This window comes from Polypterus senegalus, chromosome 12 (genome assembly GCF_016835505.1).
Source record: "Polypterus senegalus isolate Bchr_013 chromosome 12, ASM1683550v1, whole genome shotgun sequence".
In the NCBI taxonomy this organism is placed as follows: Eukaryota; Metazoa; Chordata; class Cladistia; order Polypteriformes; family Polypteridae; genus Polypterus; species Polypterus senegalus.
Window position 1 is genome coordinate 44,258,062 of NC_053165.1, and position 14,902 is coordinate 44,272,963.

At 38.5% G+C, this 14,902-nt stretch overlaps 1 protein-coding gene across 2 annotated transcripts in view; it reads left to right on the forward strand.

The window, feature by feature from the left end:
• plxnd1 (plexin D1) overlaps positions 1-14,902 on the forward strand; it is a 243,171-nt gene that overhangs the window by 199,894 nt on the left and 28,375 nt on the right. For both annotated transcript variants that reach the window (XM_039771008.1, XM_039771009.1), the window contains exons 24-29: positions 2,243-2,373; positions 9,255-9,453; positions 10,729-10,875; positions 10,960-11,116; positions 11,724-11,827; positions 13,694-13,757. In XM_039771008.1, the coding sequence (XP_039626942.1) occupies positions 2,243-2,373; positions 9,255-9,453; positions 10,729-10,875; positions 10,960-11,116; positions 11,724-11,827; positions 13,694-13,757 (802 nt within the window). The remainder of the gene's footprint in view (positions 1-2,242; positions 2,374-9,254; positions 9,454-10,728; positions 10,876-10,959; positions 11,117-11,723; positions 11,828-13,693; positions 13,758-14,902) is intronic.

Sequence of the window (14,902 nt, forward strand, 5' to 3'; positions counted from 1 at the left end):
ATGGTTTCCTTCTTCTCCTGACGTTCAAATGTAAAAGCTAGCTGCCCAGTCGGTCTGAAACAGCAAAGGGAATTTGTTTATTCAAGGTTTTACCAGACTGGAAAGCATTTTACTTTAAGTTCATGTCAGAATGAACATAAGTGGAAACAAAATGATTAATTTAAACACAAGGTTACAGCTTCAGATTCCACACTGGCCTTGCTTCGTAAACCTTGAATAAGTCACTTTTGATCTTGATTACGGTACAATGTAAAATTAAACGTTACTGAACTGTCTGTTTTTCTTTTACAATTTTAGAATATATTGAATTGCTCCATTACGGTGCCTTCAGAAAGTTTAATTCAGACCCCTTCACGTTCTACACATTGTATTATGTTGCAGTTTTTTGCAAAAATCTTAATTTTTTCCCTCGTCAAACAACACTCAATATACCAGGAGTTTACAAGTTCTTGCCAATGTATTAAATATATGAAACTGAAATAATTACATTGAGATGAGTATTCAGACCCTTTTCTATGATGCTTGAACTCGGGTGCTTCCCGCTCTATTGATCATCTATTAGATGTTTCAAAACCTTGTTTAAAAGTTGATCTGTTGTCAATTCAATTGTTTGGCCAAGATTAAGAAAAGCACACACCTTTCTATGGAAGGTCCACAGTTAACAAAGTGAGTCAGAGCCTAAACCAAGCTATGAGGTCAAATGAATTACCTGCAGAGCTTAGAGACAGGATTGTGTTGAAGCACAGATCTGGGGAAGGATACAAATATATTTCTAAAAATATTGAAGGTTCCCAAGAGCATAGTTCCTTCTATAATTCTTAAATGAAAGAAGTATGAAACAACCACAACTCTCTCCAGAGATGGCCACCCGGCCAAACTGTGCAATTGTGGATGAAGGGCCATGGAAGGAGAAGTGACCAAGAACCTAATGTTCACTGTGGCTGAGCTCGAGAAAACCAGTGTGGAGATGGGAGAAACTTCCTAAAGGACAACCAGCACTGCAACACTCCACTAATGCGGGCTTTATGGCAGTGTAGCCAGACGACACATGAAAACCCACTTGGAGTTTGCAAAAAGGCACCTGAAGGGTTCCTCAGACTGTTAGAAACAAGATCCCCTGGTCTAATGAAACCATGAATGAACTGTTTGGCGTCGGTTCTAACCATTACTTTTCGGAGAAAAACAGGCACAGCTCAAGACCTGCAGAATATCGTTCCAACAGTGAAGCATGGTGGTTGTTTTTGCTGTGGCAGAGACTGGAAGACTAGTCAGGGTAGAGCAAAGTCTGCACAGAACAAAGTATAGAGACATCCTTCATGAAAACCTGCTCCAGAAGGCTCTGGGCCACAGACTGGGCTGAACATTCACATTTCATAAGGACAATGACCCTAAACACAAAGCATAGACAATAAAGAAGTACCTTAGAGACAACCCTGAAAATGTTCTTGAGTGGTGTAGCTAGAGCCCTGACTTCAGCCCAATTGAACATCTCTGGACAGACCTGAAAATGGCTGTCCATTGACATTCTCCATCAATTCTGACAGAGCATGAGATGATCTTCAGAGAAGAATGACAGAAAATTCCCAAATCCAGGTGTGTGAAGCTTCTGTCAGACCCAAGATGACTCCAACTGGAATTGCTACCAAAGGGGCTTCAGCTAAGTGCTGAGGAAAGGGTCTGAATACTTGTGTCTTTGTCAGATTTCAGTTTGTTTTTATTATTAGCACATTTCTAACATTTCTAACATCCTATAGTCACTTTGTTATTCTGAGATATTCAGAATGAGGGAAAACAGAATTTAAGGGCTGCTGTATAACAAAATGTGAAAAAAGTTAAGGGGCTTGTATACTTCCTGAAGGCACCTTTATTGAACCAATGGGTATCAGTTTCAAAGCTATTTTTCTCAAATGACTGTCAATATTTCTCTAGCTCATCCAATGAATTTCAATTAAATGCTTATAATAATCTCTTTTGTATCTTTAACTCAACGGATATCCTTCACTCATTTAATATTAAAGAAACATTTTATGAATGAAGGTAGTGGACCTTTTATCGTGATTAGGCTCTGTTGGCACCCTGTTCAGATGTGGTTCGCATTGCTGTCAATATAGGGATCAACTTATAAAAAGGAGGTTTGAAAAATGGGTGGACATTAAATAAACTGAAGAGCATCTCTTTGTAGTTTAATCATACAATTTCTTCTCACCTGGGTAGTTAAGCCGTGTTCCTTTTTTCTACACAGTCTTGTAATCAAGTCAAGCCCAACATGGAAGAAGGAATTACGTTATTCTCCACGCTGTTGAACAACAAACACTTTCTTATTACGTTCGTCCATGCTCTGGAACAACAAAAGGACTTTGCTGTCCGGGACAGGTAATGAAAATATACATTTTGTACTTTTGCTGGTGGACCTCTAAATGGATAACACTGCCCCTTCATTGTTACTTGAGGCTGGCGGGGGTACATTTTCTATCATTAAGATGAAAAGCAATGTGTAAGACTCTTTGAGTCTTAGTCGTGACAGATTGGCATGCTGTCCTGGGTGTTGCTATCTCTTCATCTCTTGTGGCCACTATGAGATTTGTGACGACTGTTGTCAGGGTGGACTTGGTTGTCCTTATGTTTCCCATAAGTCAAAGCAGACATTTCTGAATGAAAGAACTGTTGTTTCTAGTATATTACATAACTCAATGAGCTAACTGCACTGCAAAAAACTCAAATCGTAGGAGCCCAATCTAAAAAGCACAATGATAGCTAAAATAGTGGTAAATGAAGTCATAAGTCTAAAATGAAGACATTATTGTGTATATGTAAAATATACAGTACCAAACACTTTAAAAAGCTTTAATCACTTTCCACATTATAAAATGAAATACATCGACCAGGATCACTACACGTATTAGTGAGCCGAACTTAAGAACATTATGAGTTGAAACGCAAGATAAATATAAGCAGTGAAGTATCAAACAGATGGGGTTGGAGTCATAGCAGCTCAACATGCTGCAGCGCTGTTTCGATTCCCAGCTTGTCTATTTCAGGACAGCTCTTGCAGTCTTTGTAAACAGTTTTTCCTTCTTTACACATAAAGCTTTAGTAGGGACTCTTGTCAATTTAATCTAGAATTCTAAAATTTCAGTCTAATAATATAATAATTTATTCAAATGCACATGAAAAAAGAGATATCCAAAAATGTTCTATTGCAATTTCATTCCTAAAACCTACATTTATTGAAATATAACTATATGTACATGCACAGGGATTTATTTCACTGATGCAAATTTATATTGCAACTACCCACGGCACCTGTCTCAGACAGATAATGGAATAATTAAAAAATATTTGCTATCTCGCGGCCTACATGTACTTACAGCGCTTCTCCCCTGTATTTGTGTGTATGAATGCTTCTTCAGCGGTGCTGTGTCTATTGAGTGTGTTTCCATAAAGCCAGCTTTTCAGAATCTGGCGTTATTTTCAAGGCATCTTTCTCATCTTCTGTTAGGTTTTATACTTGCCGTCTTTAAAGCCGACTCTTTCTGCGTGCTTCATACGCCTTCATTCCTCTTTGTGTGTCTCACATTCGCACATCCTCTTTTGTTACATCAGAAAAGACAAACTCACCAGTCACACCAAAGACAAACTGACCAATCAGATGGCTCAGAGGAACAGGGCACACAGACTTTAGTGTAGGGGTTCTTAACCTGATTTCTGTGGACCCCCTGGGGGGTCCAAGGATGGGTTTCAGGGGGTCCTTGAGGGTCAGATAAAAATGAACATTTATATTCACTATACAGCCTGGTACTGTTGAGTCAGAGTATATATAGTAGTAGTAGTATTAGAAAATATAGTAGTAGTAGATTTGTTTTTATTTGTATTTCATAATTATAATGAGTGGCCATTACTTTTTGCATAAAAAAGAGAGTTTTTTTTAGATTATTCTATTTAAAAGTTTAATAATACTTTGTGTATGGCATATTTGTAAGAGACAATCAAATCTCGATAAATAAAGTACATTATATTCGTTGAATGCAAAGTTGTGTGTTTATGTAAATATTTCTGAGGAAGGGGGGGTCCATAGCTTTCATCACATTCTTAAAGGGGTCTGTGACTCAAAAAAGGTTAACAATCACTGTCCTAGTGTTTTATTATATAGTAGATTGTTTCTTTCCTTTTTTAGTTAGATCACTGGCCGGATGAAAGTCTTGCGCAGGGTCTCGCTGTGAGTCACTATTAGAGACTGACTAGAACTTTGTGGTTTTCCGTGTCTTAGCCACTAGGCCACAAGCTTCCTTTAGTAATGAAGAAACCCAAACAGCAAGCAAAATCTTTAGGGTTATTTCTCCTAGTGCTCTAAAGCTTTTAACCCTGCAACTTTAACTGCAGAAACTTGATGACACTGAATTAGAATATCTTTGTATGAAGGAACAGATTTTAGTTTTTGCTGTTAGTATAAAATATTTACATTGTAATGTTAGGTATCACCCATCAAAAATGACAAAACATCAAATGTGGTATTACAAAATACTCCCTAACCTGAAAAGCAAAGGAAGGACATTGGCCATTTGTACAATGGAAACTGGGTAATCTGATTGGCTGATATACAAGAACAGAAATCTGTCCATTGATTACAACGCGACTTTTAGCGGCCTTATGCTTTGGGACATTTACAGTGAGCAGCTACCTCTTCTTTCCAAGTGCAGTAAGAAGAAGCACAATCAACATTAAAATAACTACATTTAAGAGCAGCTGAGAATGAAAGGCTAATCCAGTAAGGCTGCCTTTGGACAGTAAATGGTAATAAAATTCCATCCATCCATTATCCAACCCGCTATATCCTAACTACAGGGTCACGGGGGTCTGCTGGAGCCAATCCCAGACAACACAGGGTCCAAGGCAGGAAACAAACCCCGGGCAGGGTGCCAGCCCACCGCAGTGGTAATAAATTTACTAATAGTTAATAGTGACCAAGAGAAATCAATTTAAATGACCTTAGAAAGAATATATATATATATATATATATATATATATATATATATATATATATATATATATATATATATATATATATATATATTAGCTGTGTAAGCAAGTGCTGTAAAAAGCACAGGGTCCTACAAACTATTGAAATTGTGAGAAAAAAAAATGAAATGTAGAGATGTCAGGTAATTGAAAGGAACTACTCTGGGCGTCTCTCTCCTAGGAGGATTTGTTTTGCCGATGTGCTTGCATCGTTTGTGCATTAGCGATTAAGCGACTTTGTCTTTCTTTGGAGGTTTCATTTTGTGTATTAGCGGCGGGAGTAAAAGAGATACTATTTTGCCAATGTGCTCACCTTGCTACTGAATTAGCGGCTAAGTGAGTGACTCTTTCTTTCAGAGGTTTCATTTTGCCAACATGCTGGCCTTGCTTTTGTATCCTCAGAGGTGGAGCCCTTAACCCGACTGCACCTCTCCCTTCAGACAGACAGACACACTTCCATGCGTAGACTATATAAGATATATATATATTGTGGAGCCAGCCCGGACACAGACAGGCAGACATGTTGTTTTTCAAACCATCACACATTTATTTCCAATATTTACACAAATATACTGGTCACACAGACCCCAGCCAATGGTCACCAAGACCGAGTTCAGTGCACAAAACACCCCAAACACAGTCCTGGCCACAAATGCCTCTCTTCGGGCCGCCTCCACACCTCCTCTGTGATTTGTCCTGCCTCCTCCCGACTCCAGCCTCGAATGAAGGGAGACGGCCCCTTTTATCCAGTTCCCACATGAGCCCCAGGTGTTCCCGGCATTCCTCCTCTGGCCACGCCCCAGCGTGGCGGAAGTGCCGGCTGTCCTCCCGGCAGCTCTCCGGGTGCCGTCCTAAATCTTTCCCCCAGCACTTCCTGGTGTGGCGGAAGTGCTGGGGTAACAGGTCCCAAGGCATTGGGCGCCTCCTGGCGGTGACCACGGCCCATACAGGGTGGAGCTTCCATGCTCTGTACCCGTGGCCCCCAGAGCAACCAGGAAGGTGGCCCCCACGTGATCCAGGGTGGGCTCTGACCCTCTTCCGGTCCCTCACGCCATCCTGGCCGGGTCGTTGCCCCTGGCATCCTTGACAATATATATATATATATATATATATATATATATACATATATATATACATATATCTATAATAACAAATATAAATATATATCTAATAATATATATATATATAACATTTCAGTAGAAATAGTCTTCATTTTTAGGTAGAACAGTCATAAAGTGTCACCAATCCTCACACATCCAGGGACTGAATCAGTTGTATGTGTGGAGTTTACTTGTTCTCTTTGTGTCCACATGGATTTTCTCTACATATTCAAGTTTAAGCCCCCCATCATAAACACTTTCTTGATGTTTTATTGTGAAAATGTGTTCACAAAAGGTACCTTGACCTCTAAAGTTCTTTTTATATTGGTGAACAAGATAATGCTGGAATGCACTAAAATAAAACACACAAATTAAATATCACGAGTCATATTTAGCATACTGTAACAGAACACTTTTTTATTAGTGTTACACTTAACATGTTGGTCGGTGAATTTGTCCTGTGTTTGTGTACTCATGTATGCGAGTGTGTCCTGTAATGGGTGACACCCGACCCTGGGTCGCCCCCTGCTCCCTGGGTTACAAACAGGCACTCCCATCCACCTCACCAACAATGAATTCAAATTGGAATATGTGGGCCCAGAAATAAATGGGTGAAGGGACAAATAACAACAACAACAGTGTTAAGTTCTATAGCACATTTTCATACACAGATTGTAGCTCAAAGTACTTAACAAGATGTTAAAGAAAAAAAAGACAAACTAGAATTGATGCAAATTTGAATAAATAAATGAAATGCCAAAAAGAGTAGATAAGAATAATCAGCACACACTTACGAAACACATAAACACAAGTAACTAGCTGTGCTACCAATCTACGATGGGTTGAAATCTAAATAATAAACTCAGACCTTAGTGTTAATGTGAACCTTGTAATGCATATGTCTCTGTTATATGCCATTTGGTATGAGATTCCTAAAAGCAGTGTTAACGTTTCTGATGTGCCACCTGTTGGAATGACAAATGCAATTACACAATGGAATGACAAATAAAATGACACATTTTATAACTAAAATTGGAATTTTAAATTTATTACTAAAATTATTATCATTACTAATTATTTAAACTGTATTACTTATTACTAAAATTTGGAATAAAATTTGAAATGACACATTTTATTATTAAAAATGTTGACAATGCACACCATCTTTTGGACTGACGGAGATACGCCAACCAGACGGGCACACATGCAGATACACAGAAACGTATCTTTCATTAAGGTGGATATATAATGCAGAGTCTCTATATATAGATTCATAGAAAAATTGTTGAGGCACCAACCTGGTCATCCACATTAATTCAAAAGAAAATAACAAACAAAACACACACTCAGTGGTGTTAGAAAAGAACACAAAAAGCTTCCAGAATTCAGGAAGTCATTAGCAGTTGTTAGACTAGATAGGAGCGCCGTACTGTGATGTGCTTTTTTTACAGAGTGGTGCCTTCATTAGGTGCCCACAGTGGCCCCCTCTTGACCGGTGGTGGTAGTAGTACATAACTCAGATGAGCCTGAAAAGTGATCCACTGATGCACCTGTGTGACAAAATACTATATGTCTTACACAAGTAAGTTAATATCATACAGCACACTTTGATCTGAAAAGACCCCATATAACGTCATCCATCCTATTGTATGGGGTAATAAAGCCATAAAAAACTTGTGGAACTCATCAGTCTAATTTAAAATTAATAGTCCCCAAATGGAGAAAATGTACCACCATAGCACTTCTAATTAGATATGGATGTCCTTCACAATTACTCTAAAGAACAGCAAACTCATTCAGCATGTCTAAGAGAACCCATGACCACATGCAATAATATCTAAGTTTCTGTTGACGTCATGTGCAAACCTCATTAATATAACAGACTGAATAACAACAACATTCATGGAGGGCAGCCAGGAGATTTTTTATTCTAAAAAAAATAATTTTTCTGTTCATACTTACTTTACAAAACACTATTTGAATGTTCTGAATGTTCCGTTCATTAGCTACATGAATCTAAACTTGATCAGACTGATTGCTTTTGGTCAAAAATAAAAGATAAAAACTACATATTTGGCAAAAACCCAGCATTTATAATGAAATTTGTTGTATTTGTTTGTCATCTTTCAATAAGCTCTAATTTCAAATATTTTACTGGGGAACATCAGGCACCCTATCCTTGAGTTGACGCTAAAGAGTTCTTTTTGGAAAAGCCGAGTCCAACTCTCAATTCAATAAATTTATTGTAGCATGGCCTGAAACCGGCTGTTCATGTCTGACATTCACTACAGCACATGTGTACATGGCACTAAGCAAACTGCTGCCAATCATGAAGAATCCACTGCATCCACTGAACAGTGTCATCTGCAGGCAGAGGAGTAGCTTCAGTGACAGACTGAGGAGATCGTTCCTCCCCTACACTATGCGACTCTTCAATTCCACCCGGAGGTGTAAACACTAACATTATTCAAAGTTATTGTCTGTTTTTACATGCATTTTTATTACTCTTTAGTTTAATTTTTTTTTGTATCAGTATGCTGCTGCTGGATTATGTGAATATCCCCTTGGGATTAATAAAGTATCTATCTATCTATCTATCTATCTATCTATCTATCTATCTATCTATCTATCTATCTATCTATCTATCTATCTATCTATCTATCTACAGTACAATTAAAGCAGACTTGTGAGGAACAATGGGCAGATGGGATGATCTGATTAGCAGCTATAAGAAAGGTTTGTTGTCATAGCTGTTAAAGGATGTCCCATCACTCATTGAATCAAAAGGTTGACTTCCCTCTGTGCCCAAGTGTCAAAGTTTTTCTGTGGAATAAACATATTTTATTTTAAAATATTTCCTTTATGTATATGTATTCATTAAATGGATTATTGTACACAGAAAACCTTGGGTTGCTTCTTTAAGACAGGAAAAACAAAGAGTTTACACACTTTCCACCGTGACTGACATTTTAATTGGCTCCCAATATGACAAGCTCTGAAAGTTTCTAAGGTGAAGGATCTTTCTGAAAATGCATTTGATCTGATAGAAAAATATAATTAAAACAGCCAGATGTACTGCTTCACTGGAATCCCAACAATCTTTTCGGTCCTTAAAATGTGTTCTTGTCTTTCCCCCAGGTGTAATCTTGCATCTTTGCTGACCATTGCTCTTCATGGGAAGCTGGAGTATTTCACCAGTATTATGAAAGACTTGCTAATTGATCTTATAGATGCCTCTGCTTCCAAAAATCCCAAACTCATGCTGCGGAGGACTGAGTCGGTTGTTGAGAAGATGCTGACCAACTGGATGTCTATCTGCATGTATAGCTACCTCAAGGTGACCCTTCTAACATCCACACAAACAATAACCTTGCTTGTTCTTATGTGCCAGTAGGCTAAGGTTGCCAGGTCTGTGGTTTTCTCACTCACTTGGGCAATTTTTGATTGTCATTCGTGGGGAAAAAACGGCTTTCACGAGTTTTATTTTTCTGGTCCACTTTTTAAAAACAATATAGAATTTTTGGCTATTTTTCAACACTCCTCCACTGAATTTTTACAATGATTTTCATCCATCTGACACTCTTTTTCCTGTGTGTAAGTTTTTTACTATTATAAAATCTCTGATAGGGATTTTGTGTGATGGTATATATCCATTCTATTACTCTGAAATATCTCAGAGGGGACCCCACCCCTCAGGCATCGATGGTATGTGCCCAACTCCATTGTTCTGACACCAGCACCCCACTTTCTTTGTTTCATTTTGTCTCCTTCGGGCATTGGACTCTTTTTTTTTTTAGCTTAAATTCACTATTGTTCTCAGGCTATAATTTTTTTTTGGAATCCACAGTGGGCTTTTAAAGAATGAATGAATAAAAACAGACGGTAGTTTAACCTGTTTCAATTCAATAGCTGAGGACTGAATTCCCAGAGGTACTTATTTCGTAAATGACAAGGACGTGTGTCCACATTCTCACTGAAGATTTTTTTTTTAATCATGCATGGCTTTAAGCGGGCGGCACGGTGGCGCAGTGGTAGCACTGCTGCCTCGCAGTTAGGAGACCTGGGTTCACTTCCTGGGTCCTCCCTGCGTGGAGTTTGCATGTTCTCCCCGTGTCTGCGTGGGTTTCCTCCGGGCGCTCCAGTTTCCTCCCACAGTCCAACGACATGCAGGTTAGGTGGATTGGCGATTCTGAATTGGCCCTAGTGTGTGCTTGGTTTGTGGGTGTGTTTGTGTGTGTCCTGCGGTGGGTTGGCACCCTGCCCAGGATTGGTTCCTGCCTTGTGCCCTATGTTGGCTGGGATTGGCTCCAGCGTGACCCTGTGTTCGGATTCAGCAGGATGGATGGATGGATGGCTTTAAGCAATGTCTGGAAGAATTAGATTCTGAAATCTTTTGACACATATATAGAAAGATTTTATCATATGTGAGGTAGGAATGGTCCGCAGTTAACTTGTAAAAAATGTATTTTATATCCAGGAGATGCAATGATGTATGGGATGCTAGTAAAGATAGTTTGTTTCTCCTAAACTATTTCATGAATGTGTGTTGCACAATATTTAGGTAAAACGGAAATTTGTCATTGATATGCATTCTTTTCATTTATTTTTGTAGGAAACAGTTGGAGAACCTTTTTTTCTGCTACTGTGTGCCATAAAGCAACAGATTAATAAGGGATCTATTGATGCCATCACAGGCAAAGCCAGGTATACCCTCAATGAGGAATGGCTTTTGCGAGAAAACATTGAAGCCAAGCCATTGGTAAGGGTTACTTTTAGTAAAAATACTGCAGAAAGTTCAAAATCAACATATTTACATATAAATAAATCTGTTAAATTCTTTCAGAATATCAATGTGTCATTCCAAGGCTGTGGTATGGATTCTCTGACGGTGCGGGTCATGAATACAGACACTGTCTCTCAGGTCAAAGAGAAAATTTTAGAAGCTTTTTATAAGAACCTTCCCTTTTCCCAGTGGCCGAGGGTGGAAGACGTAGACTTAGGTGAGTATCGCCTGACAAAAATGGACTTAGTGCCTTGTGAGGTGGTGAAGTGAGTGATGGGATCAGAAATTATTTGTGATAGGGAAGACTTCTCTGAAGCACGTAGGCTAAAGGGTGTGCCAAAGCCTGTTACTCCCAGTCCTGACTGAGGTCCAGATACCCCCTCAGCTGACCAGCAGGCAGTAGTCATGCAATGTGAAACTGGTGTGGTCTTCCTGACTTCGTTCATCCTTCCACCAGGGTGAGGCCAACTAGCTAAACTGCCACATGGAAAGACGAGAGTTTATAATGAAGTATTACATAGTCACACAGAACTACGACTACAAATGCATGAATGTATTTTTATATTAGTAGATGCCACATTTTTTTTTTGTACTCTTTTTTTATTATAAAGTATTTGGCTATATGGCACTCCTCATTTCAGCATGCTCAGTATACACAGTAGCTCCACCGTTAATGGAGAGCTCACCCATCTCCTTGACCGACTGTGACTTGAGTTCAGCAGCTGGAGGGCTTGTTTTATTTTGTACCGTGTTTTGAACATGTCACTCATGAAGTATCTGGAGAGTAAATAATGACCTTTTGGATTTTCAAATCCCAATTTCAGAATGGTTTGCTTCTAGCAATGATAGCCGTATTCTTCGTGACCTGGATGACACCTCAGTAATGGAAGATGGGAAAAAGAAACTCAATGCAGTTTCTCATTACAAGGTGAAAAAGTTAAACTTTTTTTTGTTCCTATTCTCATAAAAATTGATTGGTCTTAAACAGTGTGCCAAGGTACAGCACTAGTTATTTTTGTTTTGAAGATGCCTTAAAACTTATGAAAATGAATAAACTACGAATGTATTGTAGATGTTACCAAGTAGTTGTGCAAATTACAAAAAAAAAAATTTCTTCTGTATTACAATTAAATATGTACCTTAAATTCAATTATTCCAGGATAAAGTGCTGGAGCAGCAGGTATGATGTAATTAGAGTAGATATTATAAACTTTGTTAATCCCAGAGTGAAATTTAGATGTTTGCAGCAGCAGAAACAGAAAAAAAAAATCAAGATACAAACGCACAGGACAAATAATTCAATCAATCGACAGATAGATCAAAAAATAAATAAATAAGGTATATTTGTGCAGAAATAGCGAGTTTTAAGCATTTGGTCTGGGAGATCGGGAGGAAGCACTGAGTTGCTTGATAGTAGCAAACAGTACAGCCCCCCCAAAGGGGCTCCTTAGCACAGTATGGAGGAAAGAGTTTGTATTTAAAACTGCTCCGAGAGAGCGCCTCCAGGAGGGGATGGAGGGGACTTTTCATGATGGCATCAATTTTTCTATTATCGTCTTCTCTATACTATATGCAGGGTTAGCCCTGTGATGGAGCAGGCGTTCCTGTTAAGTTGGTTCAGGCATTCAAGTTCTTCCCCAGGAGTCCCCAGTCATACAATCTAATTACAGAACTGTTGATAAAGGATATTTATTTTGAATTGAAATGACAATACGCTTAGAATTGCATGCAATTTTTTATTTTCTATCCTGCTTAATGCAGTCCAGAGTCATGGGGGGGGCTGGAGCCTAATCCAGCCAGGATAGGGCACAAAGCAGAAACAAAACCTGGACAGGGCGCCAGTCTATGACAGGGCAAACACACACACACAACACAAAACACTGACAGTGTCTCCGATTCACCTAACCTGTATGTCTTTAGACTATGGGAAGAAACGTAAGCTGCCAGACATAAGCATCCACTCCCATGGAGAAAATGCAAACTCCACACAGGGAGGAACCCTGGTCTCCTTACTGCGAGGCATCAGCACTACAACATTGCAAAGACACAAATATCATAAAAGTACAATATATTAATTATATTTTAAAAAATAATCAGTACCTTATAGAGTATCATATACTGTACATTCAGATTATTATGTACTGTATTAAAGATTAAAGGGGGTACCTGCTCCATTCTGGGTGCATTGACGTCACTGCCAAAGAAGAGTGACCAGAGCTGCACAGCAGGTATACTCTGTTAACTCCAAAGGCCTGACCATGTCTACTCACTTCCTAACCTGGCTGATCAGCATGTAGTCAAACATTCAGGTTTTGGAGGAGACTTGTCTGCAGGTCATTTGAAACTATAATAATGGAAGGTAATTTGATAAGATCTGTCATATCAGCATTAAGTTTTTGAAATGTATGGTGTTTAGTGCAATTTAGATGTATATTTAAGGATGCTGTCTATGCCTCTGGATAATTAATATTTACTATATATATTGTGGACGTTATTAACAAGTTTTTGCGTTTTTGCATTTTTTGCATTTCTACTACAAGATGGTTGGGTATAATTTGGCACAGTGAATGGAGATACAGTAGGCATTGTTCAAGGAATTCTAGAGCATTAAAGGCTCATACTATATATAAAACACTGCTAATGTGTTATAAAACAAAAAAGGCAACTATATACATTATGAGATGTCCAAAAATTACCATTCCTTAATGCATGTTATTGTTAACATTAAGATGAAAACTGAGCTAATCAAGAGAATACTATGCCAATGTTTTAATTACAAATGTATTTTTTACAGATACCTGATGGCGCCTCACTTGCCATGAGCCTTAAAGACAAGCGAGATGATACCCTCGGACGAGGTATTACAATTAACTGAAAGCTGGCTGTCATGAAAGAATTTAGATCTTTGGTGAACACACGTTTGGTATCACATAATTGTTTTGAAGTCACATTGAGCCTACACCATACAGTACAGTATGTATCAATACACTGCAAAAAAACACGAGCTAAAATCTAAGAAATTTAACACTGAATTTGAGGCTTTTTGCTGGTGAAATTATCTGTCCATACAGCAAGGTAATTGTATTTGAAAACAAATGTTAACATAAGTTGGTTCATTCTAGAAATAAGAAAGCTCTGACGCACTGCAATTTGTTGTGTGCTTGCCAAGATTTAAAACCTTAGATCTAAAAATATGAGATTAATTATCTTGTTTTAAAAGCTACTTACTAAGTTTCTGTCTTTGAATTTCTGGTATATTCTGAAATTGATCACGAGTATGTCTTTGATGTCTCAGTTAGTCAGGAAATCTTAAAATGGAGCAATTTACTGGTTAAACAAGCTACATGAGATGGAGTGCCAATTTGTACCATTCTCTTTCACTAAAGACAACTTGTTTCAAGATTCAGTGATATAAACTCAAGTTCAATTGCTTGATTTAAGAATGGCACACAAGGCACATCTATTTTTCTAAATGCGCTTTACGCTTTTTATAGTTGTGGCAGCCCTCAGGTGGAAGCCAATCCATCACAAGGCACACTCCCATAACTATCCGCACTCATAGCAGGCCAGTTCTGAGTCACCGGTGAATCCCACGTGCACATCTAACACTACAGTGCATCCGGAAAGTATTCACAGCGCATCACTTTTTCCACATTTTGTTGTTACAGCCTTATTCCAAAATGGATTCAATTAATCTTTTTTCCTCAGAATTCTACACACAACACCCCATAATGACAACATGAAAAAAGTTTACTTGAGGTTTTTGCAAATTTATTAAAAATAAAGAAACTGAGAAATCACATGTACATAAGTATTTACAGCCTTTACTCAATACTTTGTCGATGCACCTTTGGCAGCAATTACAGCCTCAAGTCTTTTGAATATGATGCCACAAGCTTGGCACACCTATCCTTGGCCAGTTTCGCCCATTCCTCTTTGCAGCACCTCTCAAGCTCCATCAGGTTGGATGGGAAGCGTCGGTGCACAGCCATTTTAAGATCTC